This window comes from Falco punctatus (genome assembly GCF_963210335.1).
Source record: "Falco punctatus genome assembly, contig: scaffold_219, whole genome shotgun sequence".
NCBI lineage: Eukaryota > Metazoa > Chordata > Aves > Falconiformes > Falconidae > Falco > Falco punctatus.
The window spans coordinates 995-22420 of NW_027660111.1; the positions used below are offsets into that span (position 1 = coordinate 995).

The 21426-nt window shown below is 56.9% G+C and overlaps 1 protein-coding gene and 1 long non-coding RNA gene across 5 annotated transcripts; one reads left to right on the plus strand and one right to left on the minus strand.

Annotated features, from left to right (window-relative positions):
* Window positions 1-3594: 3594 nt before the first annotated feature.
* SRF (serum response factor) lies at window positions 3595-18023 on the plus strand. Of its 4 annotated transcripts, XM_080411993.1 has the most exons (8): window positions 3604-4189; window positions 5268-5534; window positions 10875-11136; window positions 11481-11660; window positions 13343-13462; window positions 14174-14365; window positions 14894-14970; window positions 15228-18023. In XM_080411993.1, the coding sequence occupies exons 1-8, from the start codon at window positions 3746-3748 to the stop codon at window positions 15321-15323; spliced, it is 1638 nt and encodes a 545-aa protein (XP_080268119.1). In that variant the 5' UTR covers window positions 3604-3745; the 3' UTR covers window positions 15324-18023. The 4 variants fall into 4 exon arrangements, with proteins under 4 accessions (XP_080268121.1, XP_080268119.1, XP_080268122.1 ...); XM_080411995.1 differs by lacking the exon at window positions 14174-14365 and having other exon boundaries at window positions 3595-4189; XM_080411994.1 differs by lacking the exon at window positions 11481-11660 and having other exon boundaries at window positions 3614-4189.
* Window positions 17885-21378, minus strand: LOC308057992. The gene is made up of 2 exons (XR_013925583.1): window positions 20822-21378; window positions 17885-18867 (listed from the first exon to the last, which is right to left on the minus strand). It is a non-coding gene; the product is annotated as an uncharacterized lncRNA (long non-coding RNA).
* Window positions 21379-21426: the final 48 nt, after the last annotated feature.

A 21426-nucleotide genomic window follows, 5' to 3' on the forward strand; every position in this document is an offset into this window, starting at 1 on the left:
TTCTATTTTGGGGAGCGATGTCATGAAAAGTTCTGTATCCCTGAGAACAGGACAGATGTTGGTCAAACTAAGTGGAAAGACTAGGCTGGACCAATACAGTCCTGGCTAAGAGTGGTGGAGGAAAGCAGAGCCCCAGCAGGAGAATGAGAGGACATGGACATTTGAGAGGGGTGGGTTCCAATTGCCTCAGCCCAAATAGAAGGAACATGTGGGAAAAAAAAAATATTTTGGAAAAGGACCACAACCTGTGGTATCCAGGGCCAGAAAAAACAGCATGGCTCTCTCAGAGTAAAGGTCCACCTAGTGGGCCAACAGCTGTGGCCAAAATCAAACATTTACTGAGCAGTGTAAGAGAGTAGCAAGCAGGTATGCACTGTCCCAGCTACAAGTCCCTAAAGCATAAGGACCTCCAAACCAGGCATTTCCAGTAGTCCTTGATATTTTTTCTTGCCAGAAAGTTATCCAGTTTCCCCTTATACTTATGCATGCTTTGAGCATCCCAGGACACTAAGCGCACAGATCCCTTATGTGGCTTGAAGAAGCACTTATTTGGTTTGCTCTGATTTCACCTGCTGCCCCATGGCTCTTGTGCAGCTCTGTCAGGCACCTGTGGGGGAACTAATGGGCCTTAATGGTCCTGAGCAGCTTTACCTGGGACCTCCCACCCTCTTGAGCTGCATTTAAGCTCAAGCCTGGGTTTATACTTTCGTATTGACCAATCTTGCAGGTGTTCTGTTTTGGTCTTGGCTCTAGCCCTGTCTTCTGCATATCTATTGTAACCTTATTATCCAGCCCTGATTTTGGCCCTGTCACCTGACCAGGTATCGGACTGGGTTCATCACTTGCTCTGTGGATAGACCCTGTTACCAACACTTTGCTCTGCTCAGGTGCTGTGGGATTATACCTGTTGGTGAGGGCATAGGGTCACCCTGAGATGCTGGCTAGTCCCCCCCCACGTGGAGCAGCCCCACTCGTGCTGCCTCCTGGTACAAAGGGCAGAAGCGCTCCTCTGCTGACCAAAAAAAGCATGTTAATAAAGGCCTTAAATCCATTTTACGTGTGCAGCAGTACCTCCAGTCTAGTTGTTACTGCTCATAGAAGGGATTTGACTGTTAAAAAAGAGCATTTACCTGTACTCAACAGCAGTCAAAAAAGCAGCTGAAGTATCAATGGCAAGAAGACCTGCAGTAACAGGATGGAAGCCATCACGATCCCAGCATTGAGTGCAGAGGGTGTTTAATGGTTTAATAGTTGAAACAATGGATGAAGAGCTGGCTTATTGCAATTGCCTGGAGGAGGATTGCAAAGGGGACATGGAGGGCTGGGGTGATGCTGGGGGCAACTGGCAGCAGGGTCCATGCTACAGTGGAGCTGGCACAGGCAGCAGCTTGTCTGGAAGGATCCTCAAGGGTAATCAGGTAAGGGGCTTTCATGGTATGGTGGCAAGTGCTGTGCACACAGCTGTATAAGAAGAGGGTTAGAAATGTGTATTTTATGACTGGGGGGCTGTAAATGAGAACAACCCTGAAAACAAAATGGGACTGTCAGGTGTGCAAAAAGCTGGTTTAAGCTGCTTTTCATTGCCGCTGGGGCTGGTTTGGTGAGGGAGGCCCAACATGGCCAGTAACTTGTGTCCTGTGGGTGATAGTGGCCTGAGGACAGGGCTCAGCTATACCCTGTGTGTCTGGCCACCTTGGTGAGAGATTAGCATCCCAGGAAGCTCAGAGGCAGGCTGATGGTCTGGTCCTATTCAGCACACAAGTAGACCAAGCATCTTGGAAGGCATCCCTGAGATAAGGCTAGGGAGGGAGAGGGTGGCAGCAGAAGGGGTGAGCCAGCCCCAAATGAGCCCACTCCTCTCACCTCTTGCCAGCACAGCTTCTCTTGTAGTCCAGCAAGCAGAAGGCCTTCGCATGGCCCTGTGAGCAAAAGCCCCGGGGGAAAGAGGGAATGTGCAGCAGCTTTGTGGGCAAGAGGAACCCCAGTCCTGGGGTACCTGTGATGGTTGCACACTTGCGCTGACCAGGAAGACCAGCCTGGCTGTGGCTGTCAGATCCACATGCCAGTTGCTCTCAGCGTAAGCAGTGCCTCCAGCCATGCAGAGGGTCTTGCTGACCCTTCCTCAGCCTGGCATGACATAGCAGGGCCTCCATCTCACCTGTGCCAGGTGTAGTTTGCGCTCAGCTCGAAGAGAGGGTGGCTAGGGCATGTGATGGGAGGCATGTGAGTCCCAGCAGCCCTGCTGGGAGCTATAAATGGCATGTGTGCTCACTGGAGGAGCATGGCTGGCTGGGAGGAGGGGGAGGTGGCAGTGGCAGTGAGGGGGGTGTTTGGTTTTGCAGTTACTCCCTTGCTCTGTAGGAAGTTGGCCCTAGAGAGTGGGAGACAGCTGTGATGGCTGGTGGCAAGCGTGCACGTCCTCTGAGTGATGAGGCAGATATGGAAAGAGCTTGTGCAAGCTGCAGAACCCTCCCGTGGGGCGCCCAGGAGGCGAAATGGGTCTGCGGCAGGGCCAGTGCTGGCAGAAGCGAGGTCTCGCCCTGGGTCACAGCTCCTGTTTGTAGGACAGGGTGTGGGAGAGCCCCTTTGTCAGCCCAGGATGTGGCTCTGCCTGTGCTCCTAGCTGCGAGCTTTGGGGTTCTGTGGTCCCTCCTGCACTCTTGCAGCCTGCCTTGCACCTGGCTGTCCTCCCTGCATGGGCTGTTTCCCTCTGCTGCGGAGCTCCTGGTCTGCACCCGAGCGGAGGCCGTAGCCTGTGCTGCCTGCCAGGGACCCTCTGAGCTGCAGAGCTGGGCCGGGTCTGGGTCCATGTGTTGGGACCAGCCCAGTTATGCACTCAGGGAGCAGCTTACAGGTAAGTCTCTGTCCCACCCACGCATGGCTGCGGTGCAGGACCCCGCTCCCTCCTCCTGCGGAGTCAGTGTAACTGTGCCCGTCCTGCCGAACAGGGAGGGACCATTTTGCTGCTGACCAGCTTGGGCAACGCGTGTGTCCGGCCCAGCCCCGCGCCCCTGAGCGTTCCTGTGGCGCCCAGCCCCCCAGTGCCTCCCCTCCTGGCCCCGGGCACACCCTGCAGCCACCAGAGGCCAGCAGGCAGCAGTGGGGTGCGGGAGCGGAGAATCACCGGGAGCAAGTCCCGGCGGCACGGCTGAGAGGCGGGCAGGCGTGGCAGGGCGCGGAGCCCCTCCCCACCGCATCTCGAGGCCGGCCAGGCGGGTGGTCTCGGCCACGTGGTGCGTCCGCTACGAGGACACGAGTGGCTGGGACTGGTGGTGGCAACAGGGGAGCAAAGGCGGGAAGAGCAGGCGCCTCAGCCCGATCCGCTCCGCGCCGCCGCGGGACGGCCGGGTGGCGCGGCCCCCGCCACCCGTCCCGTCCCGTCCCGTCCCGTCCCGGTCTCCGTCAACGCGGCGCGCTGCCCCTTTAAGAGCCTCCCTGCGTGGTTCAAGCTGGCAGTGACGCGAACGCAGTCGGAACGTATGCAAATCAAACGCCAGCCGCCGACCAATGGGCGCCGGCGCTTGGCGGCCGCCAGCCAATGGGGTAGCGCCTCCCGGCGGGGCGCCGGCTCGCCCCATATAAGGAGCGCCTTCGCCATAAAAGGCAACATTGTATCGCTTTATATGGGGGCGGCGCGGCGCGGCGGGGGCGGCGGCGGCGGCGGAGCAGGGCCGTGAGCGCGGAGCGGGCGGCGGGGCCATGGCGGGGCCGGCCTGACCCGACCCGACCCGCGCTCGCCGCCGCGATGTTGCCGAGCCAGGCCGGGGCCGGGAACGGCGCCGCCGCCGCGCTGGCCCGCGGCTCAGGGCTGGGCCGGTCGCCGGTGCCGCGTGGGGCGAACGGCGGCGGGGCGGCGGCGGCGGGGCCGCCCGGGGGCCGCCTGGAGCGGGAGGTGCTGTACAGCGGCAGCGAGGGCGACTCGGAGTCGGCGGAGGAGGAGGAGCTGGGCGGCGAGCGGCGCGGCGTGAAGCGTGGCCTGGCCGAGGCGGCGGCGGCGGCGGCGGGGCCCGCGGCGGGAGCGGCGGCGGCCGCCTACAGCGGCGGCGTCGGTGGGGGCGGCGGGGCGGTGAGCGGCGCCAAGCCCGGGAAGAAGACGCGGGGCCGGGTGAAGATCAAGATGGAGTTCATCGACAACAAGCTGCGGCGCTACACCACCTTCAGCAAGAGGAAGACCGGCATCATGAAGAAGGTGCGGCGCCGGGGAGGCGGCCGCGGGTGCCGGCTGACACCCACCTGTCGGCGGCCGGGAGGGAGCCCCGGCCCTGGGGCGGCGGGGCCGCGCCCGGAAACGGCGGCGGCTTCCCGGGGCGGCGGGGCCGCGGCCCGGCCCCTTCCGGGGGGCTCAGCGGGAGGCTCCGAAGGGGCTCTGGGCCGGGCCCCGAGCGGGAAGGGCGGCCGCGCAGCCTGGGGCCGGTGAACGTCGGGGTGCGCCGGGGGAGGCCCGTCCCGGTGCAGCCTCCGACCCTCGGCCCGAGCCGCCGGGGCAGCTCTCTGCGGGTCGCTGCCGGATGCTGGCGCCGGTCCCGGGGCACAATCAGGCCGCCTCGCCCCGCCGGGGTCCCGCGCCATGTGCCGGCTGGTTCAGAGCCGCCGGAGGCCGGAGCCCTTTTGCGGAGGGCGATGAAGGGCTCGGGGGTCTCTGTGCGCGCTTGGCTGCTGCGGGGATGGCTGCGGGTGCTCCGCGGGGTGCGGAACGGGGCGTCTCGTCCGTGGGCCCCGCTGAGCGGGGCCGTCCCAGCCCTTAGGCCGGCGATGGGGGTGGTGGCCTCGCTGTGGCGGTGCTGGGGTGCAGCCGTGCTCGGGGCTAGGGAGGCTGAGAGGGGAGTCTGGGTCCCGGCCTGGCTGCCCTGCTGGTGAGGTGAAAGATGTAGCGGAGACCCCTGAGCTGAGTAGCGTCCCCTTACACGGTGGAAGGCGGGGAGGAGGCATCCAGACATGTCTGGAGGAGCAGGTGGGATTTCCAGAATGGAGACAGTCAGTGTCCCCATGTCCTTAAGCTATTCTCCTGAGGGGACCGCTCTTTTCCTGTGGCCTCTTGGCATGTAAAGGGGGTGGGCACGCAGTGTGGGGCAGTTTGACCTGCAGGGAACTAATTTTGAGTTGGTTTTAGGTGTCATGGCTCCTCTGGGGTGATAAGGAGCTGGAGCTGGCGTGACCAAAAGGAGGGCTATGCTGGAAGCGCAGGGACATGGCCAGGACTCTCGTCCTGCACTCTTGTATGTCTGTGCTGTCTGTGACTCCCTGTTCTTCCCTTGTGCTGCTGGCAGGCCTACGAGCTCTCCACGCTGACTGGCACGCAAGTCCTACTGCTGGTGGCCAGTGAAACAGGCCATGTGTACACGTTTGCCACACGGAAGCTGCAACCCATGATCACCAGTGAGACGGGGAAGGCGTTAATCCAGACGTGCCTCAACTCCCCAGACTCGCCCCCACGCTCAGACCCGACAACCGACCAGCGCATGAGTGCCACGGGCTTTGAGGAGACTGACCTCACCTACCAGGTGTCAGAGTCAGACAGCAGCGGGGAGACCAAGGTAACGTTCCTGTGTTCAGCCACATGCCCAGGCACCCTGGGACTGGGGGGGCACAGGCTGTGCTGGGAGCACTGAGCATCCCCAGCCTTCCTTGATGAGCAGCTTGGGAAGCAGAGGATGGGTTCCTCTTTTGCTGTGACTCCAGCTAGCTCATGCTGTGGCCTCTTGGGGCTGACTCCTTCCCTTGGCGCGCGGTAGCAGTGATTTGAAGAGGGAGGGAAGTGGGTGGCAGGTGTCCTGGCCCTGGCCTTTGCAGCGGGGCTCCCTGCTGGCCCAGCCCACCCCCCTGGCCAGCTCTCAGTGCTGTTATCTCTCCCCAGGCGTCTCCATGTTCTTGCGCTCATTGATAAAAATTTGATTCTGCCTCCATGGCCTTATAAGGCCTGGTTTCCCTCGCCAGAGTCCCTGGCAGGGCCCCTCACATTCCTTATAAGCTGCAGCTGTCTCTTGCTTTGGTGCTGTTTTGGAAGGGGGCAGGGAGGACATGGGGAATGGAAACATTTGGCTGGACCAACCATTTCTGCTCCCTGCCCGGTGTCCCCGCAGGCGCTGGCCCCTGCCTGCCTGTGTTACTTGTGGCTTCTCACCCAGGGCACTACAGAGGGCCTGCCCATGGGCACAGAGTCAAGCAACGGCCTTTTTCTGCTGGAAGGGTCATGTCTTGTCCCTGCACCCACTGGTGCTGTTCGTCGGAGCTGCTGCAAGAAAGCTGGCTTCTGTGTCCCTGCTGCTTCCTCTGCGGGCTGGTGCTCAGGTCCGCTTGGAGATGGGAGGCAGGGGAGCTTGTGCTGCAAGGCTGGGGCGATGTGCTGTGCTGGGGGTCTTGCCCACAGCTTGCCAGGCTTGTGTGAAGTGCCGTTGGGTGCTGTGGGTTGCTGCAGCTCTGCTGTACCTGTGCCTGTGGCAGGGGTGCCATGTTTGCTGCAAAAGCATCCTTTCAGATGAACTGTGGCCTTGCCCTAGGAGCCCTCCACCTGCCTGTGTGCGAGCCACAGCAGCATCCTTGCCACACAGTAGCCACTAAGTGTTAAGCAGACAAAACCTGGAGGGAAGGGTGTTTGAGATCTCAGTGTCGTAATCCCAAAGGCAGTGGGTGCAGCCCTGAGGCATGCCCAGTGTGTTGCCTGGGGCTGCAGGGGTGTTCAGCTGCGTGTTTGTGCCCTGTGGCAGTGCAACAGTTCTGGTCATGGTGCCACTGGGTATGTGGCAGCCGTGATTCCTCTGTGCCCTCTTCCCCACGTGTGTGCAGTGCTTTACCAAGCAAAAACTTATCGCTGCAGTGCCCTGAGAAATATCAGCCGTCCCAGAGATCCCTTTAGGCAGAGGAGCTGTGGTGGGCCAAGGTGTTGCTGGCCAGAGAGCTCTCTGCTGGAGCCCAGAAGAGTCCCTGGGAAGGCTTCCTGCTGATGGGAGCCCAACAACAGCCCTGGCTGTCCCAGTCTGCTGTGACTCCCATGGGTGCCTCCAGTTCCCTAGTGTGAGCTGTGGCAGCCCTTTCCAGTAGGCCAAGGAGCCCGTTATCACCAGCAGTTTCTCCTTTGAGCAGCTTGTGTTTGTAAGGACTTGTGTCTCTTGGCCTTCTCCTGGGTGAAAAGGCAAGTCCTGTGGGCATCCCGTAATGAGGCAAATTACCTGTGCCTGGAGTGATTTGGAGGTGTAGGAAGCGCTGTGCATGGCAGCTGACCTGTCCCTGGGGGGACTTGTTCACATCATGGCCTGTAAGATTTTTCCCTGAAAATACTGCTAGGTGGCCCCAAAGGAAGTGTGCTTTTGGGGTGCAGTTACTCTGCAGAGGAGATCTTCTTAGCACAACTTCTCAACTTCTCTGCAAACCTGCAAGCTCCATCTCGGTACACAAGCAGTGATGTGTGCAGTGCATTTGGCTGCAGCCCTGTCTGCTGCTTGACATTCTGGCTAAACTCCCCTCTGGCCTGCTGAGGGTTCTGGGCCTTGGCAAGCCCTGGAGCTGGGGACAGTCCCACCCTGACTTTTCCCAGTCCTGCTGTGCCTTCTGCAGGGCTGGGAGCCTGGTTTGATGTGCTGGCAGAGGTCAGCCCAATTCGGATAGACTGAGCAGCCCTCTGAGGGTGAAGGGAGCCTGTGGGTGGGCCATGGCAGGAGGCTGGCATCCTTGCTGAGAGGTGGGTGGTATGCAGGGCTGGGTTACGGCTGCCTCATTGGAGGAGGCGGCAGGAAATTAAGTGTCTGGACTGTCGGGTCCAGCCACATAGGATGGTCTGGGAGAGTTGGGCAGAGAGTTGTAGCCTTCCTGAGAACTCTGCTTTCTGGATCTCTGTATGGACAAAACCTGCTTGTGTTCAGCTGCTGCAGCAGAGTGGGCAGCAATGCAGCTAGGCAGTTAACCTGCAGTCAGCAGCCTGCTGATATTCCTTTGCACTACAGCCAGAAGCAGCTACAAGATCCTTCTGTGCCAAACCCAAACTCCCTGCCATGGAGATGAGCTCAAGCTATGGCTGGGACTGGGGCACGCTGTACTTTCAAGATAACAGCTGTATTTTCACAATGATATTGTCGTGTGTTGACCTTTCTGATCTTTTGTCAGTCCTGAAGGAAACAGCATCCTCGTGTAATCTCCTGGGGGTGGTGGTGTGGGGGAGAGGAATTTGGAGGGTGCTCAGGGGCTCTAGATGGAGTGAGAGCATGGGAGTAGCACTGATGTGGTCATCTCTTTTTAGGGTGAGGGTAAGGGTGGGACTTCCTGCCCCATCTGGAATGCAGACCAGGTGTTGGAGACCACTTTGGGATTTCCCATGTACTTCCAAGGCCAGTTGTCCTGCAACATCCATGTAATAGTTTTGGCTGGGGCAGGGTCTGTGCCATGCTGAACGGTGTTGTTCCAGGCAGCCCCCAGTAATTGTGGAGTGGGATGGTTTCTGTCCCCCAGACTCTATTACAGTCCAGGATGGGCATCCAGTGGCCTGGGCCATGCATGCCCTGTGGTCCACTCATGCTGTATAGCATTTACTGAGTGTGCACAGTGGTGTGGAACTGTGCAGGCACCTTGTGCTGCTATGCTGCACCTCTCTGCTGTGTGTTGATTCCCCAGGCACTGCTCTGCAAACTGAATTTTGCAATGAGCTGTGGTGGGGAACGGATGCATGGCTGGATCCAGAAGGGCCTTCAGGGCTGCTGTGCTGCCTCAGGGCTTGTACCTGGCACCTTAGGTAACCTCTGCTGAAGGTGACCCATGGCTTTGCTCCTGTTGAGGGCTGGCCTCGTGCGTGTAGTCTGGGCTTTACAGGGTGCTGGGGAGTGCCAAGGTGTCCAGGGACTCTGAGGCATCCCAGACAGGTGTGGGGAGAAGGCAGTGGGTGTCCAACCCCAGAGTCTCTCCCAGCGCGCTCTCTGTGCTGGGAGCTATTGCTGCAGCCCAAGAGAACCACAACAAAGATGGGAGGAATGTAAGTCCCACCTGTAGCAGAGTAGGGAGGGCAGAGATGGGGTGTGTATGGTTTGAGTCTACTGGCACCCCATCCCTCCCGAGCACCTTTGATGCTCTGATCAGCCTGAGGTTTGGCCTTGTGCTTCCAGGGAGTCCTGGGAATCCCATTGAGTAGGGTGCTGTGAATCTTTTGGAGTGCCCCCTCCAACCCTGAGAGCATGGAGTGTGGGGGGATGCTAAGTGCCCTGGCTGCTTGGGGGGCTGTATCTCAGGGGTGTACAGCTTCAGGAGATGTACACCTGGGGATGGGAGAGTCCAGCTTTTCCAGCTGGGAATGGGACCCACCCTGCTCTGCTATGGTTCCCACGGCCTAGTGGGCTGGTGGGAGCTCTGCCCTGTCACCACGTGGGGAGGGCACCTACAGCCTCCATGTTCTGTGTGAGATGGCAGGAGTTTGGTTGAGCTAATGGAAAGTGCCTTTGCTGGGCTCCACTGTTATCATGTGCCTCTTCTAATTTGGATTTCGGGGACCATCGTGCCAAGGTGGAGAGCAACGTCCCTCCCCAGGCCCTGGGGCACAGCTGAGTGCCCGGGATTGGCTCCCCCTATCCAAAATGGGTTGCCTTCCCTTTTTTAGCTGTTCGTTGAGCTGTGAATTCCTCATTCCTGGCAGCTTGACAAGCTGGGAACAAGGCTTAGCACGTGGGAGAGCTGGGCCCACCAGCCTGCAGCGGGAGGGGTGGGAGTGTGGCAGCCTTAACTCTTCCCAGGCACGCTGGCAACCATGGCAGGGCATGGGGACAGCAGGTCCCTTGTGGCACAGTCTCCTGTGGAGCAGTGTATTTGCAGTCTACTCTTGGCTAGGTGAGCAGGACAGGAGAGAAGCCGTGGAGACCCTGGGTACCCAAAAGGGCGTTTGGGGGAAGGGGGCATGCTAGGTGAAGTATGACTGCTGGGACAGCAGGGTTCCAGCTTGGTTGGTTCCTGCAGATCCAAGCCTGTCCAGGTCCAGCCGCATGCTTTGTGGCTGTGGAAACTGGGCTGTAAGTGTCCTGCAGCCTGGCATATGCGTTTCTCCCTTGTTGCCAGGCCAAGGAGGCAGCCTCCTGGGATGGGCTTGGCCTAGCACTGGGCACTGCTCCTCCTGGTGATGCTGTCCTCAGATGGACACAGAGCTCTGATGCTCCTTGTTGGGACAGCGCATGCTGGCTGTAGCTGACGCATAGGGTCCCTCAGAAGTATTTGGCCCTTGCTAGTGGACTGGCAAATGGGTGCTTCCTCTGGCTGGATTCTCTACAACCCCTTTGCTCCAGCAGATTTGTGGAGGTGTTTCCCAGGGCCTGCCAGAGCAGCAGGCAGGGTTGGTTTGGATGTCCCTGGTGTATGGGGCAGGCCTTACTCCCCTCTCCCTTGCTGCTTTTGGTGTGCAGCTGCCTTTAAGAGCCAGTTCTCTGCTTGTTCTTGGCCATGTGCTTCCTGCCATACGGGAAGTGGTGTGTGTGTTCCTGACAGGAGACAGTGTGTTTGCCTTTATGTCTGTCCCTGCAAGGACTGCTTTTGCCTGTTGTGTGTGCCAGAAAGATGCTGTTTTCTTCTTGGAGGCTATTGGGACTCCTGGGGAGGGGAAGGGGTTGCTTCATCCCCTGGTGTCTTTCAGGGAAGTCTCTAAGGGGACCTGTGTGGCCCTGGGCTTGTATCCAAGGCTTATGCTGAGCTCTCTCCAGCTCTCCTCATGCTGCATTATTGGGCACAGTCTCCTCATGTTTGTACGAGCTACTCCTCCCTGCTACCCTGGCTCTGCTCCATGCGCTGGCAGCAGGCTATCAGGGCATGGTTTAGTGTGGGGATGCAACCTACGGAGCCTGGCTTGGACTCACAGGCAGATGTTGACCAGGTCCAAGGGCTGGACTAAGCTGTCACAATCTCTCCTTCCCCAGGACGCACTGAAACCAGCGTTCACTGTCACCAACCTGCCGGGGACAACATCCACCATCCAGACAGCCCCCACCACCTCGACCTCCATGCAGGTCAGCAGTGGCCCGTCATTCCCCATCACTAATTACCTGGCGCCAGTGTCTGCCAGCATCAGCCCCAATGCCGTCACCAGTGCCAACGGGACAGTGCTGAAGACTACTGGAGCCAGTGCAGTGACATCTGGGGGCCTCATGCCAATACCCACCGGCTTCACTCTCATGTCAGGTCAGTGCCTTTAGGGGCTGAGGACTGCATCGGTCTGTCTTTGCACCTGGGGTGTGTTGCTTGCCCTCTCCGTAGGAGAGGAGACCTAGTGGCAGGAGGAAGCAGAGTGGTTGCTGCTGTAGGGTAAACCTGGCTGGTATTCCGTACTCAAGCCCAGCCAGGCTAGTGGCTGGAGAAGGGTCATATAGTGGCTGTTTCTTTAGAGTGCTGCTAGCTGGCCCTGCTGCTGGGAAGGGCACAGTGGCAGGGAGCTGAGCTGGGACCCCAGGGCAGCACCGAGAAGCCTGGAGGGAGTGAAAAGAGCTGGTGGTGACAAAGCCTTTCTTTCTCCCTCCTTTTGGCAGGTGCTTCCCTTTCTCCGGGGACCCCTACCATTCCTCTCACTCAGTTACAGCCGCACTCCCTGACTCTTTCCAGCCAGCAGGGCCAGGTGGTCACGGGTATGGCTGGACAGCTGCCGCAGGCACAACAGACAGTCTTCCGCTTCCCTGCCAGAGCTGGAGGGCAGATCGTGTCGCTGACAGGTCAGCACTCGCTTCTCCTCCACTTCCTTGAGGTGGGGGGTTTGAGGTGTCTGGGGGGGTCCTGGTCCTGGCCAGAGAGCTGACCCCCCCAGCTGAGGTGGGAGCGCAGAGGAGGCAGAGAACAAGGCACCCTGGCTGTGGCTGTAGGGGAGAGATGGGAAGACAGGGCAGAGAATGCTTGACTGAGGCAGAAGCAGCATCCTGGGGGGTACAGACCAGGGGAAGCTGTGGGTTGTCAGTGTCCTGCCCCAGGGTTTGCCCTGTGGCTGGCAAAGGCAGAGGAGACAGATCTCTGGTGCAGCTGTGCTGAGGGCTGAATTGTGCTGCTAGGAGGGCTGATGGAAGGAGACCACAGGGTCTCGGATGCCCACTGGATGTTTCCTGCGTGCTGGCATTTGGCTCTGAGCAGCTGCCTTTGCTTTTGTGTTTAAATCTGCAGTCAGTCACCGAACCACAGTGCAGAGGGTAGGTTAAGAGACCCAGGGCAGAGGAGGAAGTGGTGCTGCTGTGCTGCCTTGGGTGCATTGTCCCTTTTGTAGGAATTTCTTGTTGCACTGAGTTGAGGCTCTCCAGTGTTGTACTGGGGCTGGACATGCTCCTGGCTGGAGTTTCAGAGCAGGGCTAGGCTCTAGGCTCTCCTTTGTGGACAGCTGTCAACCTGAGGACCAGCACTGAGAGTGAGACAGTATATCTTTAGTGTCCTGCCTGTTTGTGCGCTAGTCAATGGGTCTGATAGCCTGCATGGTTTCTTGGAGCCTTTATGGCTCCCACGGGCCCTGGCAGACAGCATGATCCCATGCAAGGTGACTGGATTTCCCTTGTGATCTGGAGGAGCTATGGGAGTAACAGGGGTGGGTCTCTGGTGTGGAGAGTGGGAGATGCCCAGTCTGAGCAAGATGGATGGTGATTCCTGCTCTCTGGCATCTCGCGCTCTTCCCTCCAGAGACAGGACCTGAGCTGGAGGGGAGCTTTCTGTGCTGAGCCTCATCTCGGGAGCTGAAGCAGCGAGTAGGCTGGGCTGGAGGCTGTGGAGCTGTGCCTCTGCAGCTCTGGGATGCACACCTTGCAGCCCAGTGGTATCTGATCCCTGTGCAGGGCACTGTGATGGCCTTGAGATCACAAAGTAGGCAAGATAGCTGTTCCCAAAGCGCCCTGGGGAGGATGGAGCTGGACTCCGGAGTGTGCAGGCAGTGGGGCCCAGCTGGCCTAGGCATTTGGGCTCTCACAGTTCTGCTTGGTGCAGTGAGATGATCCTTGTGGGGCTGGCTGAGCACTGGCAGTGCTGGGGTACATGCGCTGGACCCTCAGCTCCCATCGTCATTTGTGCTGTGTCTTGGTGGAGCCAGGGAACGGTGAGGAGGGCCCCAGACATTCCTGAGCCATGCCTGGGAGCTGGGCAAAAGCTGCTGTGGCCTTTCCTTTTCTCTCTGGAGCCCTGCAGGCCAGCTAACTCCTCCTCGGCCCCTGTGTGCCAGGAAAGAGCAGGTTTTGGCTTGCACTTCGGGGCAGGGTCTGGTTTCTGCCACGTGCTGCTTTTGGCTAGCCTCCCCCAGTGCAGTGCAGTGCAGAGCCACGCTGTGGAGCTGTGCGTGGTCCAGGGGAGGGCTGGGGAACTTGCATGTGGCCCCGAGTGTCTGTATCCCTGCTGAGCCAGGGGCTCACGGGCTCCTCTCTTTCCCCAGGAGGCACGATGGCTCAGCAGGTCCCAGTCCAGGCGATCCAGGTGCACCAGGCACCGCAGCAAACGTCTCCCTCTAGTGACAGCAGCACTGACCTTACCCAGACCTCTTCCAGCGGAACAGGTAATTGGGACATTGTGGTAACCATGTTCTGTTTTCCTGACCACTGCTGGTAACAGTTCACACCAACAGACTTCACGCCTGCTCTCTGGCCAGGACCTTTCTTCACACCAACTCTCTTGCAGTCTTTCTGACCGTTTCCCAGGTGTATTTATCCCTGTTACCAGCTCCTGTGCTACTTTATATCTAGGTAGATGCTGCTGTCCATGGGGTGCCTTACATCATCTGCTCTTACTTGCAGCATGGAGCTGGGAACAGGTTGCCCAGTTCTCAGATGGTTTCTTAGCCAACATTGTCCTTGGCACAAGGCACTGGGCTCACATCTGCTTGAGTTTTCTACTGTATGTGCAGAGGACACCTCTGTTGTCAGTGAAATCTTGAGTTCAGGTGCCTGGATGCAGGCTGAATCCAGTTCAACAGCTTTATTAAAGCTTTATCAGGAAACTTGAATCTCAGGTTGAATTCAGTCCTGGGATATTTGGCTACCATGCTTTTGTGCCTTCTCGTACTTACACATGAAAGGAGAGGTTTGACCTCTCTTGCCTGTTCCCTGGGGCTTTTCACCAAGAGTTTGGGAGAACAAGATTGGTATCTCCACGTACCTGCTGCTTCGGGACAGTATGCCAACAGTGGCTAAGGGAGGGGTGCTGAGCAAGCATGTGAGTGTAGCAGAGTCCTTTTATGTGGCTCACATGTAGTCTGTCCTGGTGCCAGTGACCCTCCCAGCGACCATCATGACATCGTCTGTGCCAACCACTGTGGGTGGCCACATGATGTACCCCAGCCCACATGCGGTGATGTATGCGCCCACATCTGGCCTTGCGGACGGTGGACTTGCAGTCCTCAACGCTTTCTCACAGGCGCCCTCAGCGATGCAGGTGTCCCACGGCCAGGTCCAGGATCAGGGTAAGACAGTTGTCTGGGTCAGTGCTCCCTTAAGTGCTCTGATACCCTAATTTTTCTCATCTTGCATGTATTTATGCTGTATATTAATTTCAGAAAACTTTCTTCTAAGCAGTCCTTGTGGCTGTACAAAGGCCTGGCAAGGGTGATGCTTGATGCGCACTTTTGGATCCGGCCATTCTCCTTTGCAAAGGATTGCTCGATCCATTTGCTGGGGAAAAAATGTGAAGGTTGCTGAGATGGGTAGCATATGGGGCAGGCAGTGGAGGGAGCTAGGAGACTCTGGAGAGGACATGTGGTTGCACGAGGGGGCAAAGCAGCATGAAGCCATGCAGGCAAGACTTGGATTGAAGGCTTGTGCCTGCTTCTCCCAGCACTTGGAAAACTAGCACATGGGGCTTGCTCCTGGGATGCCTCCATGCATGCAAACGGGTACCTTCATCCTTGTGAAGCTCCGTGAGCTTAGGGAGAGGACCCATGGGGTAGCACTGTTTAAGGGATGGTGTCATTTATGCTCTCTCTCTGTGGCAGGTGGTGTCCCCCAGGTTTTCCTGACAGCCCCATCAGGCACTGTTCAGATCCCAGTCTCAGCTGTCCAGCTTCACCAGGTAGGCACAGATGTGTTCAGGGGGCGACCTTGCTCTGCCCCTGCCCCCACATCCTTTGTGGGTCTGGGCAGACCTGGGCCCTTGGGTGGGGCCAGTCCTTGAGTCCAGGAAGGCTGTCTGTGCCAGCCACCCTTGGGTGAGGAAGTCTTGCCCTCCTCGGACAGGTGCCCAGAAAGGACGGTGTCACCCTAGCTGCTGGTGCCCATGGTCTCAGGGCATGCTGTCCCCCAGTGCTTCCTTCTCCCTTTTCTCTGTAGATGGCTGTCATCGGGCAGCAGAGCAGCAGTGGTAGCAGCCTGACGGAGCTGCAGGTGGTCAACTTGGACACCTCACACAACGCCAAGAGTGACTGAGAGGCCTCTGTTGCCGGCCTTGTGCTGTCCCTGGCTTGTCACACCAGTGCCGGGGCTGGTGGCAATTCCTTCTCATACAGACTGCACCAGTTATTTATTGTTGCCTTTTCACGTTTCCTTCATCCACACATGCACACACACACACATGCACCCACACACACATTCACACAGGATGCGCGTTGGGGCGCAGGACTCACCTGGGGTGGAGCTGTGCTGGGGCCATGCAGGGCTTGGGAGCATTTGATTGCTGCGATAGCTGTGCTTGTCTCACGCCAGCCAAAGAAATTTGTCTCTTGAGGGGAGGATTGCTCTGTGCTGTAAATAAATACTGTGGGCTGTTCCCAGCAGGATGCCCTGGCTCCTGGGCACTCCGAGTCACCTTGCCCACAAGTGTTTGCTCTGCTCAGATCCAGAGCCATCCTATGGTGGGCACAGCTCAGAGCAGAGTGGGACAGAGCTGTGCTGCTGGCCTCAGCAATGTGCCTTTGGGGGGGGTGACGGGTCCTGGCCGCAGCAACTGGCCCTGGGCTCTGGACAGGGCAGAGTGGCCAGCTTGCATGTGCACCTCCAGTTGGGCCCGTGCGCCCTCCCTCTGGAGGGCAGGGCACAGCTTGTGGCAAGCTGCCCTGTCCCCCTTGTATGCACTACAGTGAGCCCTCTGCCCTCAGTGCCTCCCTGCTGGGCCACCTGGCAGTTTCGCAGTCTGGCTGGCTCTGCCCTGGCGCCTGCCTTTGCACAGCTGAGGTGGTTGGTGGATGCCCAGGAGCACAACGATCCCCTGGAGAGCTCCTGGGAGGCTCTGTGGCTGGCCCAGCCCCACACTCTCTTCTAGCCCTTCCACTGCTTGTGGACTTCGTACACCCAGGGGAATATGACTGGGTCTTTCCCACATCCCCCTCTGCAGCTCTAGCCAGTGCTTTCTAAATTTCTGTGTCTGATGCAAGGTGAAGAAACAACTAAAGTGTCAAAGGGAAGAGCCCATGGGGCACTGGGCTGCTGGGCAGGTGGCAGGCTCTCCCTCTGAGCACCAGGGTGACCTGCTGGCCATCCTGGGCTGTAGAGGAGCAGCAGTGATGGCTGTGCAGGCTCAGCAAGGCTGGGAGAGAAGGGCTGGAGCCTGTTTGGTCCTGCATGGGAGTTGGCTGTGAACGGCTCTGCTACCTAGCCCTGTCCCTGGAGGGAGTGTGAGCAAGTGAGAGAAGCTGCTTAATCTTTAGGGAAAGAAGCAGCTACTGTAACTTTTTTTTTTTAAGTTAAAGACAAAAGAAGCCTTGGAGAAAAAAAAAAAAAAGGAAAAAAAAAAAAAAGAAAATGACTTTATTTTTCTAAGTGTTAAACTCAGTATTTATGTAATTCTTTAAGGAATAAAAGTTTGGCTCCTGTACAGTTTTCATGGGGTTTGTACCAGGGGGATGGGAGAGGGGTGGGTGGGCATGGAGGCAGGAAAGGGGCCTTGCTTTTGAGTTTGTATTGTAACCTTGGACATGTTCCCTCAGCATTAGCGTTTAAGCTGTGCTCTGTACCCACCAGCGTGTGCCAGGAATCAAGCTGAGCCGAGTGGGATGCTTGTTTCCCACTTACCTGTACTGAGGACTCCGTACCCATCATTTTGGGCTTAATGGGCAGAAGGCAAGTGAAGCAGTGGCTGGTCTCTAGAAGTGGGGAAACTCATCCCTCAGGAGCAAGGTGCTATGTGTGCCTGGGAGCCAGAGATGGGCTGAGTTTTCTGATGGCTGCCCTGTTCACCTCTGGTCCTGGGACCTGCAACTGCTCTGTTGCTGCTCGGGTGTGAAGCAGTGCTACCTGTGACTCCCGAAGGGATATGGGCATCCCTGCTCCTCCCTGGGCGGCAAGTGGCTGGCAGTGACTGATCCCTGCTCACTGTGCAGGTAGCATCCCCTGGACTCCTAGCTGGTGATGTAGTTCCCCCTCTACAGTGGTTCCTTAGTGCATGGACATGGACAGGGTCCCCTCCAAGTATGCTGTGCAGAGAGGTCCCAGAACAGCCTGGGAAGGGCTTATGGGGACTGGGGTGGTACACCTGGTGAGAGTGATGTTGTGTGCTGCCTCCCCTTGGTATCCTTGCTCTGAGTGATGCGTACCCTGCAGCTTGTAGCACTTGGGAATGCTGTGCCATGCCCAGCGGCTAGGTGTACAAAAATGCTCAATGATGTTTCCAAAACAAGGCTGGGTATCTAGGAGTTCATCTGGGGTGAAGGATGGGGTTTGCATTGTCCTTTGCCCCGGCACGTCACTGTGGCCTGGCTTTGCTCTGCTTTGCTTATGCTAGCACTGCAGAGCAGAGCAGTTGGGCCAGGATGGCAGCAGTGCCCCTGCTGCTGCAGGGTGCCTGGCTGCATCCCCTCCCTGGCTCTCCAAAGGCAACTGCTGGTTAAACGCTAATGGTGTATTTTATTTAAGTGCAGACTTGTAAGAACACTTGTGTATCAGGGATGAAATGGCATTTATTGTGCGGTGACATTTTTAGTTCATTTTACTGGTTTGAGGGTTGTGCGTGTGTGTGTGTGCGTGTGCGTGTGTACGCATAAGTGTGTGTGGGATTATTTTTTTTTTCCCCTCCAGTTTCCAGGGTTGTGTTTCTGGAAGGATGTGGAAGTAATCACAGTACTATGTACAGAGCTTTCTTTTGTATTAAAAAAAATTTACTCTTTCAATAAATGTTACCATTTTGTGCACAGATTTGGGATCTTGGCCATGCTTTGTGGAAGGGAATTGCACAATGCCTTAGGGCCAATGAACAGGGATCAAAGGCAGATTCCTGTACCTGCTTGTGTACTGGGGGGAGGGGGGGGGGGGGGGGCACAGATGGACTCTCTGGACGTGATGTGTCAAGCAAGGAAGGGGCTCTTTGCAAAAGTCTCCATCCCAACTGCCTCCTGCACATTTGAGACTTGACCAGCTGGACTTCTATTCTGGGAGTCCCAGAGCCAGTGGGAGGGCTGGAAGGGGTCCTGTGGTGGGCTGGGCAGCAGGGCTGTGAAGGCTGCCCTTTCTGAAAGCTCAGGAACAGTGCTGGTGGGTAGGGCATGGTGTCAAGGCCAGAGAAATAAAAAACAGGAATGAAGAGGAACAGGGATTTTTTGAAAAAGAAAATAATTGTTCTAATTCACAGGCATTAACAGGGAGGAGCAGGAGGACCTCAAGCACAAGAGTTAAAAGAGGACAAACAGCTTGTGTTGCTTACAGAGTAGTTGGGCAATAAGCAAGTCTGAGGAAGAGGAATTTTTGCCATTGTAACATCAAAGAAAAGATGATCCCTACGCCTGGCCCCAGTAGGTGGATTACATATTTATATATTGATAAACTACCACAAACCAAAGAAGGACAGAGAGATTTTTTAGTAGTGACAGAAGTATTTCCAGGGTAGATGAAAGTTTTGTATGAAGATGCTGCTGTTAAGGTAGCGTTTACCTGCTACAGAACTTGACAGATAAGGCCCTGTCATCATAGGAGATGTCATGCAGCTGGCATCTCAGAGCATCCAGACGTGGTGGTTGGTGTGCACAGTACCATCCCTGGGCCTCTGGACAAGGAGAAAGAACAAACTGGGCTTCAAAATAAGCTAGTTGAAAGGCTGCAAGCAGAACAGCTTCCTCTGACATCGGCAGGCACCTGATCCAGGTCTCAAAAATGCGGTTGTTTCCCCTCCCCTCTTCCACGTCCATTACTTCTGGATGCCTGACGTCTTTAAGGATGGAGCTTAACTGTTGTCTTTATGAGGTTCAACACCAAGACTGTTAAAATCCCTCCAGAAAGCTGCTATGAGAAGATGTGATGTTCAAAGTCCAAACGGGAGAGGCATTGCTTAAAGCCAGGTCAAAGGGGGATGCCTGTCAGCCCCTAGAAGCCAAAGGGCACATGGGGGCTCAGTAAAGGTGGGAAAGAAACCAAAGGGAGAAGGGCTCAGTTACAATCATCTGCTGGGTCAATGGTGTGCCAGCTGAAAACACAGCTGCTAGCCTCTACATAGGATCAGGTCCTGGAGCAGATGCCAGCACAATGTAAGGAAAGCTTAGCGCTGATAGAAGTCTGTGGTGGAGGGACTGCCCTGTTCCTCACAGTGCAATTGGGAGAAAACACATCTCAGTGTAGCAGGAGAGGAGAAGATGGTACAGAATGCACTTAGGAGCAAAACTCAACTGAAATGGCTCCTTCTTCATTGGGAGGGGAGGTGCTTCACTTTTACGGGTTACACCACAGGCAGCCCACATTCAGCATGCCTACACAGGTACGTCTCATCCTTCGGCACCACAAAACCCACACAGCAGCAATGCCATGTTACTTGTGCACAGGGGTCTGTGTACGACACACAAAACTAACATGGCACAAGATACCACAGACAATATTTCTAGGATAAATGACTAAGCATGGTATCGAGACCATCAAAGCCAAGACGTAAGCAGGGCATGTGAATACCACAGAAAACCTTTCAGCATCACAAACGAGACGTCTATGTCCTAGACAACCCCTACCATTTATTGTTGGTGACAATTTTGGCTATGGGATGTTACCAGCCAGGCTGCATTTCCCACTGCAAAGCATCATCTCATCACCACCACATCACATTTAGTTTGTGACACTAAACACAGCAGCATTGCAGGTGCAGTACATGCACAGAATGACAGCTGCCTAGAACAGAGGAAAACAGCAATGGTTGTGCATGTGGGACCAACTTTTATGTCGTGTGGCACTTGGGAAGTTACTTTCCTTTTCATTAGTGCAAATATACTGTATTTATCTCTACAGGAGATGAAAGGACTTGTAAAAGCAAAGCATGTTATAACTAAATACCAGTTGGGAATTAATGGGGAAGAAAAAGTGACATGTTAATAGAAAACACAGCGATTTCAGGACCATCCATGGTATTCTGGCAAGAAAACATCGGGAGCATCAACAGAGGTTACACATACTAACAGGGAAATCAAGAGGCTGGCTTGGAAATTTCCGAACATTTCCAGCTCATCGTTGATGGTGCCCACAGACTTCTGCAGCACTGCACTGATTTATCCAGCCTATCGTTAATTGCAATTATGTTGCTCATATTAATTGTTGATTGCTATTTTAAAACATGGAAATTATCTAATCAGCTGCATTAGTACTGAGGGCAGAAAGGAGGTTTGGCACATACACGAAGTTGCTCCAGGATCAAGTAACAGAAAGAGACTCTCATCCATTTAACCTTGATTTTAATGTTTGTTTATAATCTACAACAAATGTTAGCAGCCCAATAGAAACCTGCACCTACTGGACTGTAGCTAACTGCTGAGAGGCCTGCCAAAGAAGGGAAACACAGGCAAAGGGTAAGAATTTAGATTGAATGGTACAGGCATTACAGACCAGGACAACACCAAAGCAGGAAAGCAACTGGGCACAGGCCGAACTTGTCTGCAGCTGGCTTCAGCTGCCTCTGTAGCAATATTGACGACATTGCGAATTTTGGGCTGTACGACCCCAAAGCTGCCAAGCGCAGGCCTCACCGAAGCACCGAACGGGGCGACAGACCGAAGGCAGGGTGCAGGGCTGCAATCGCACCAGCACCGCAGGCAGGCCTGAGGAAGCTGCTGCAGTCGGATTTTTGGTTAATGCTGTGTTCTCACTAACGTTAGTGCCCGCGCCGCAGCAGCCCCACACGAGGGCCGCCGAGCAGGGCCCCGCGGGCTCCTGCAGACGCGGCTTTCAGCGCCCGGCCTCCACCTGCCCCTTGTCTCTAATACCGGCGAGGCGAATCGGGAGATACGCCGGTTTTCCGCTGTCTCTGCCGGCCTCACACCCGCTTATGCGGGGCGCAGCAGCCCCGCGCGACAGGCCCGGCCGCGCCGCCGTCAGCAGGGCCCCGCCATCCGGCGCGAGCCCGGGCCCGCAGCCCCTTGGCGGGCCGGGCCGCCCCGAGCCAGGCGCAGGCAGCGCGCCGGCCGCCCTCCGTACTCGCCCGGGGCAGGCTCAGGCCCGGGCAGGGCGCAGGCGCGGGGCGGGCCGCAGTTCGCCCGCCCCTGGCGGCTCCCGTAGCGCGGCCCGGAAGCGGGAGTGGCAGGGCCGGTAGGTGGGGAGCTGCCGGGCCGGGGCCGCTTCGCGTCGGCCGGAG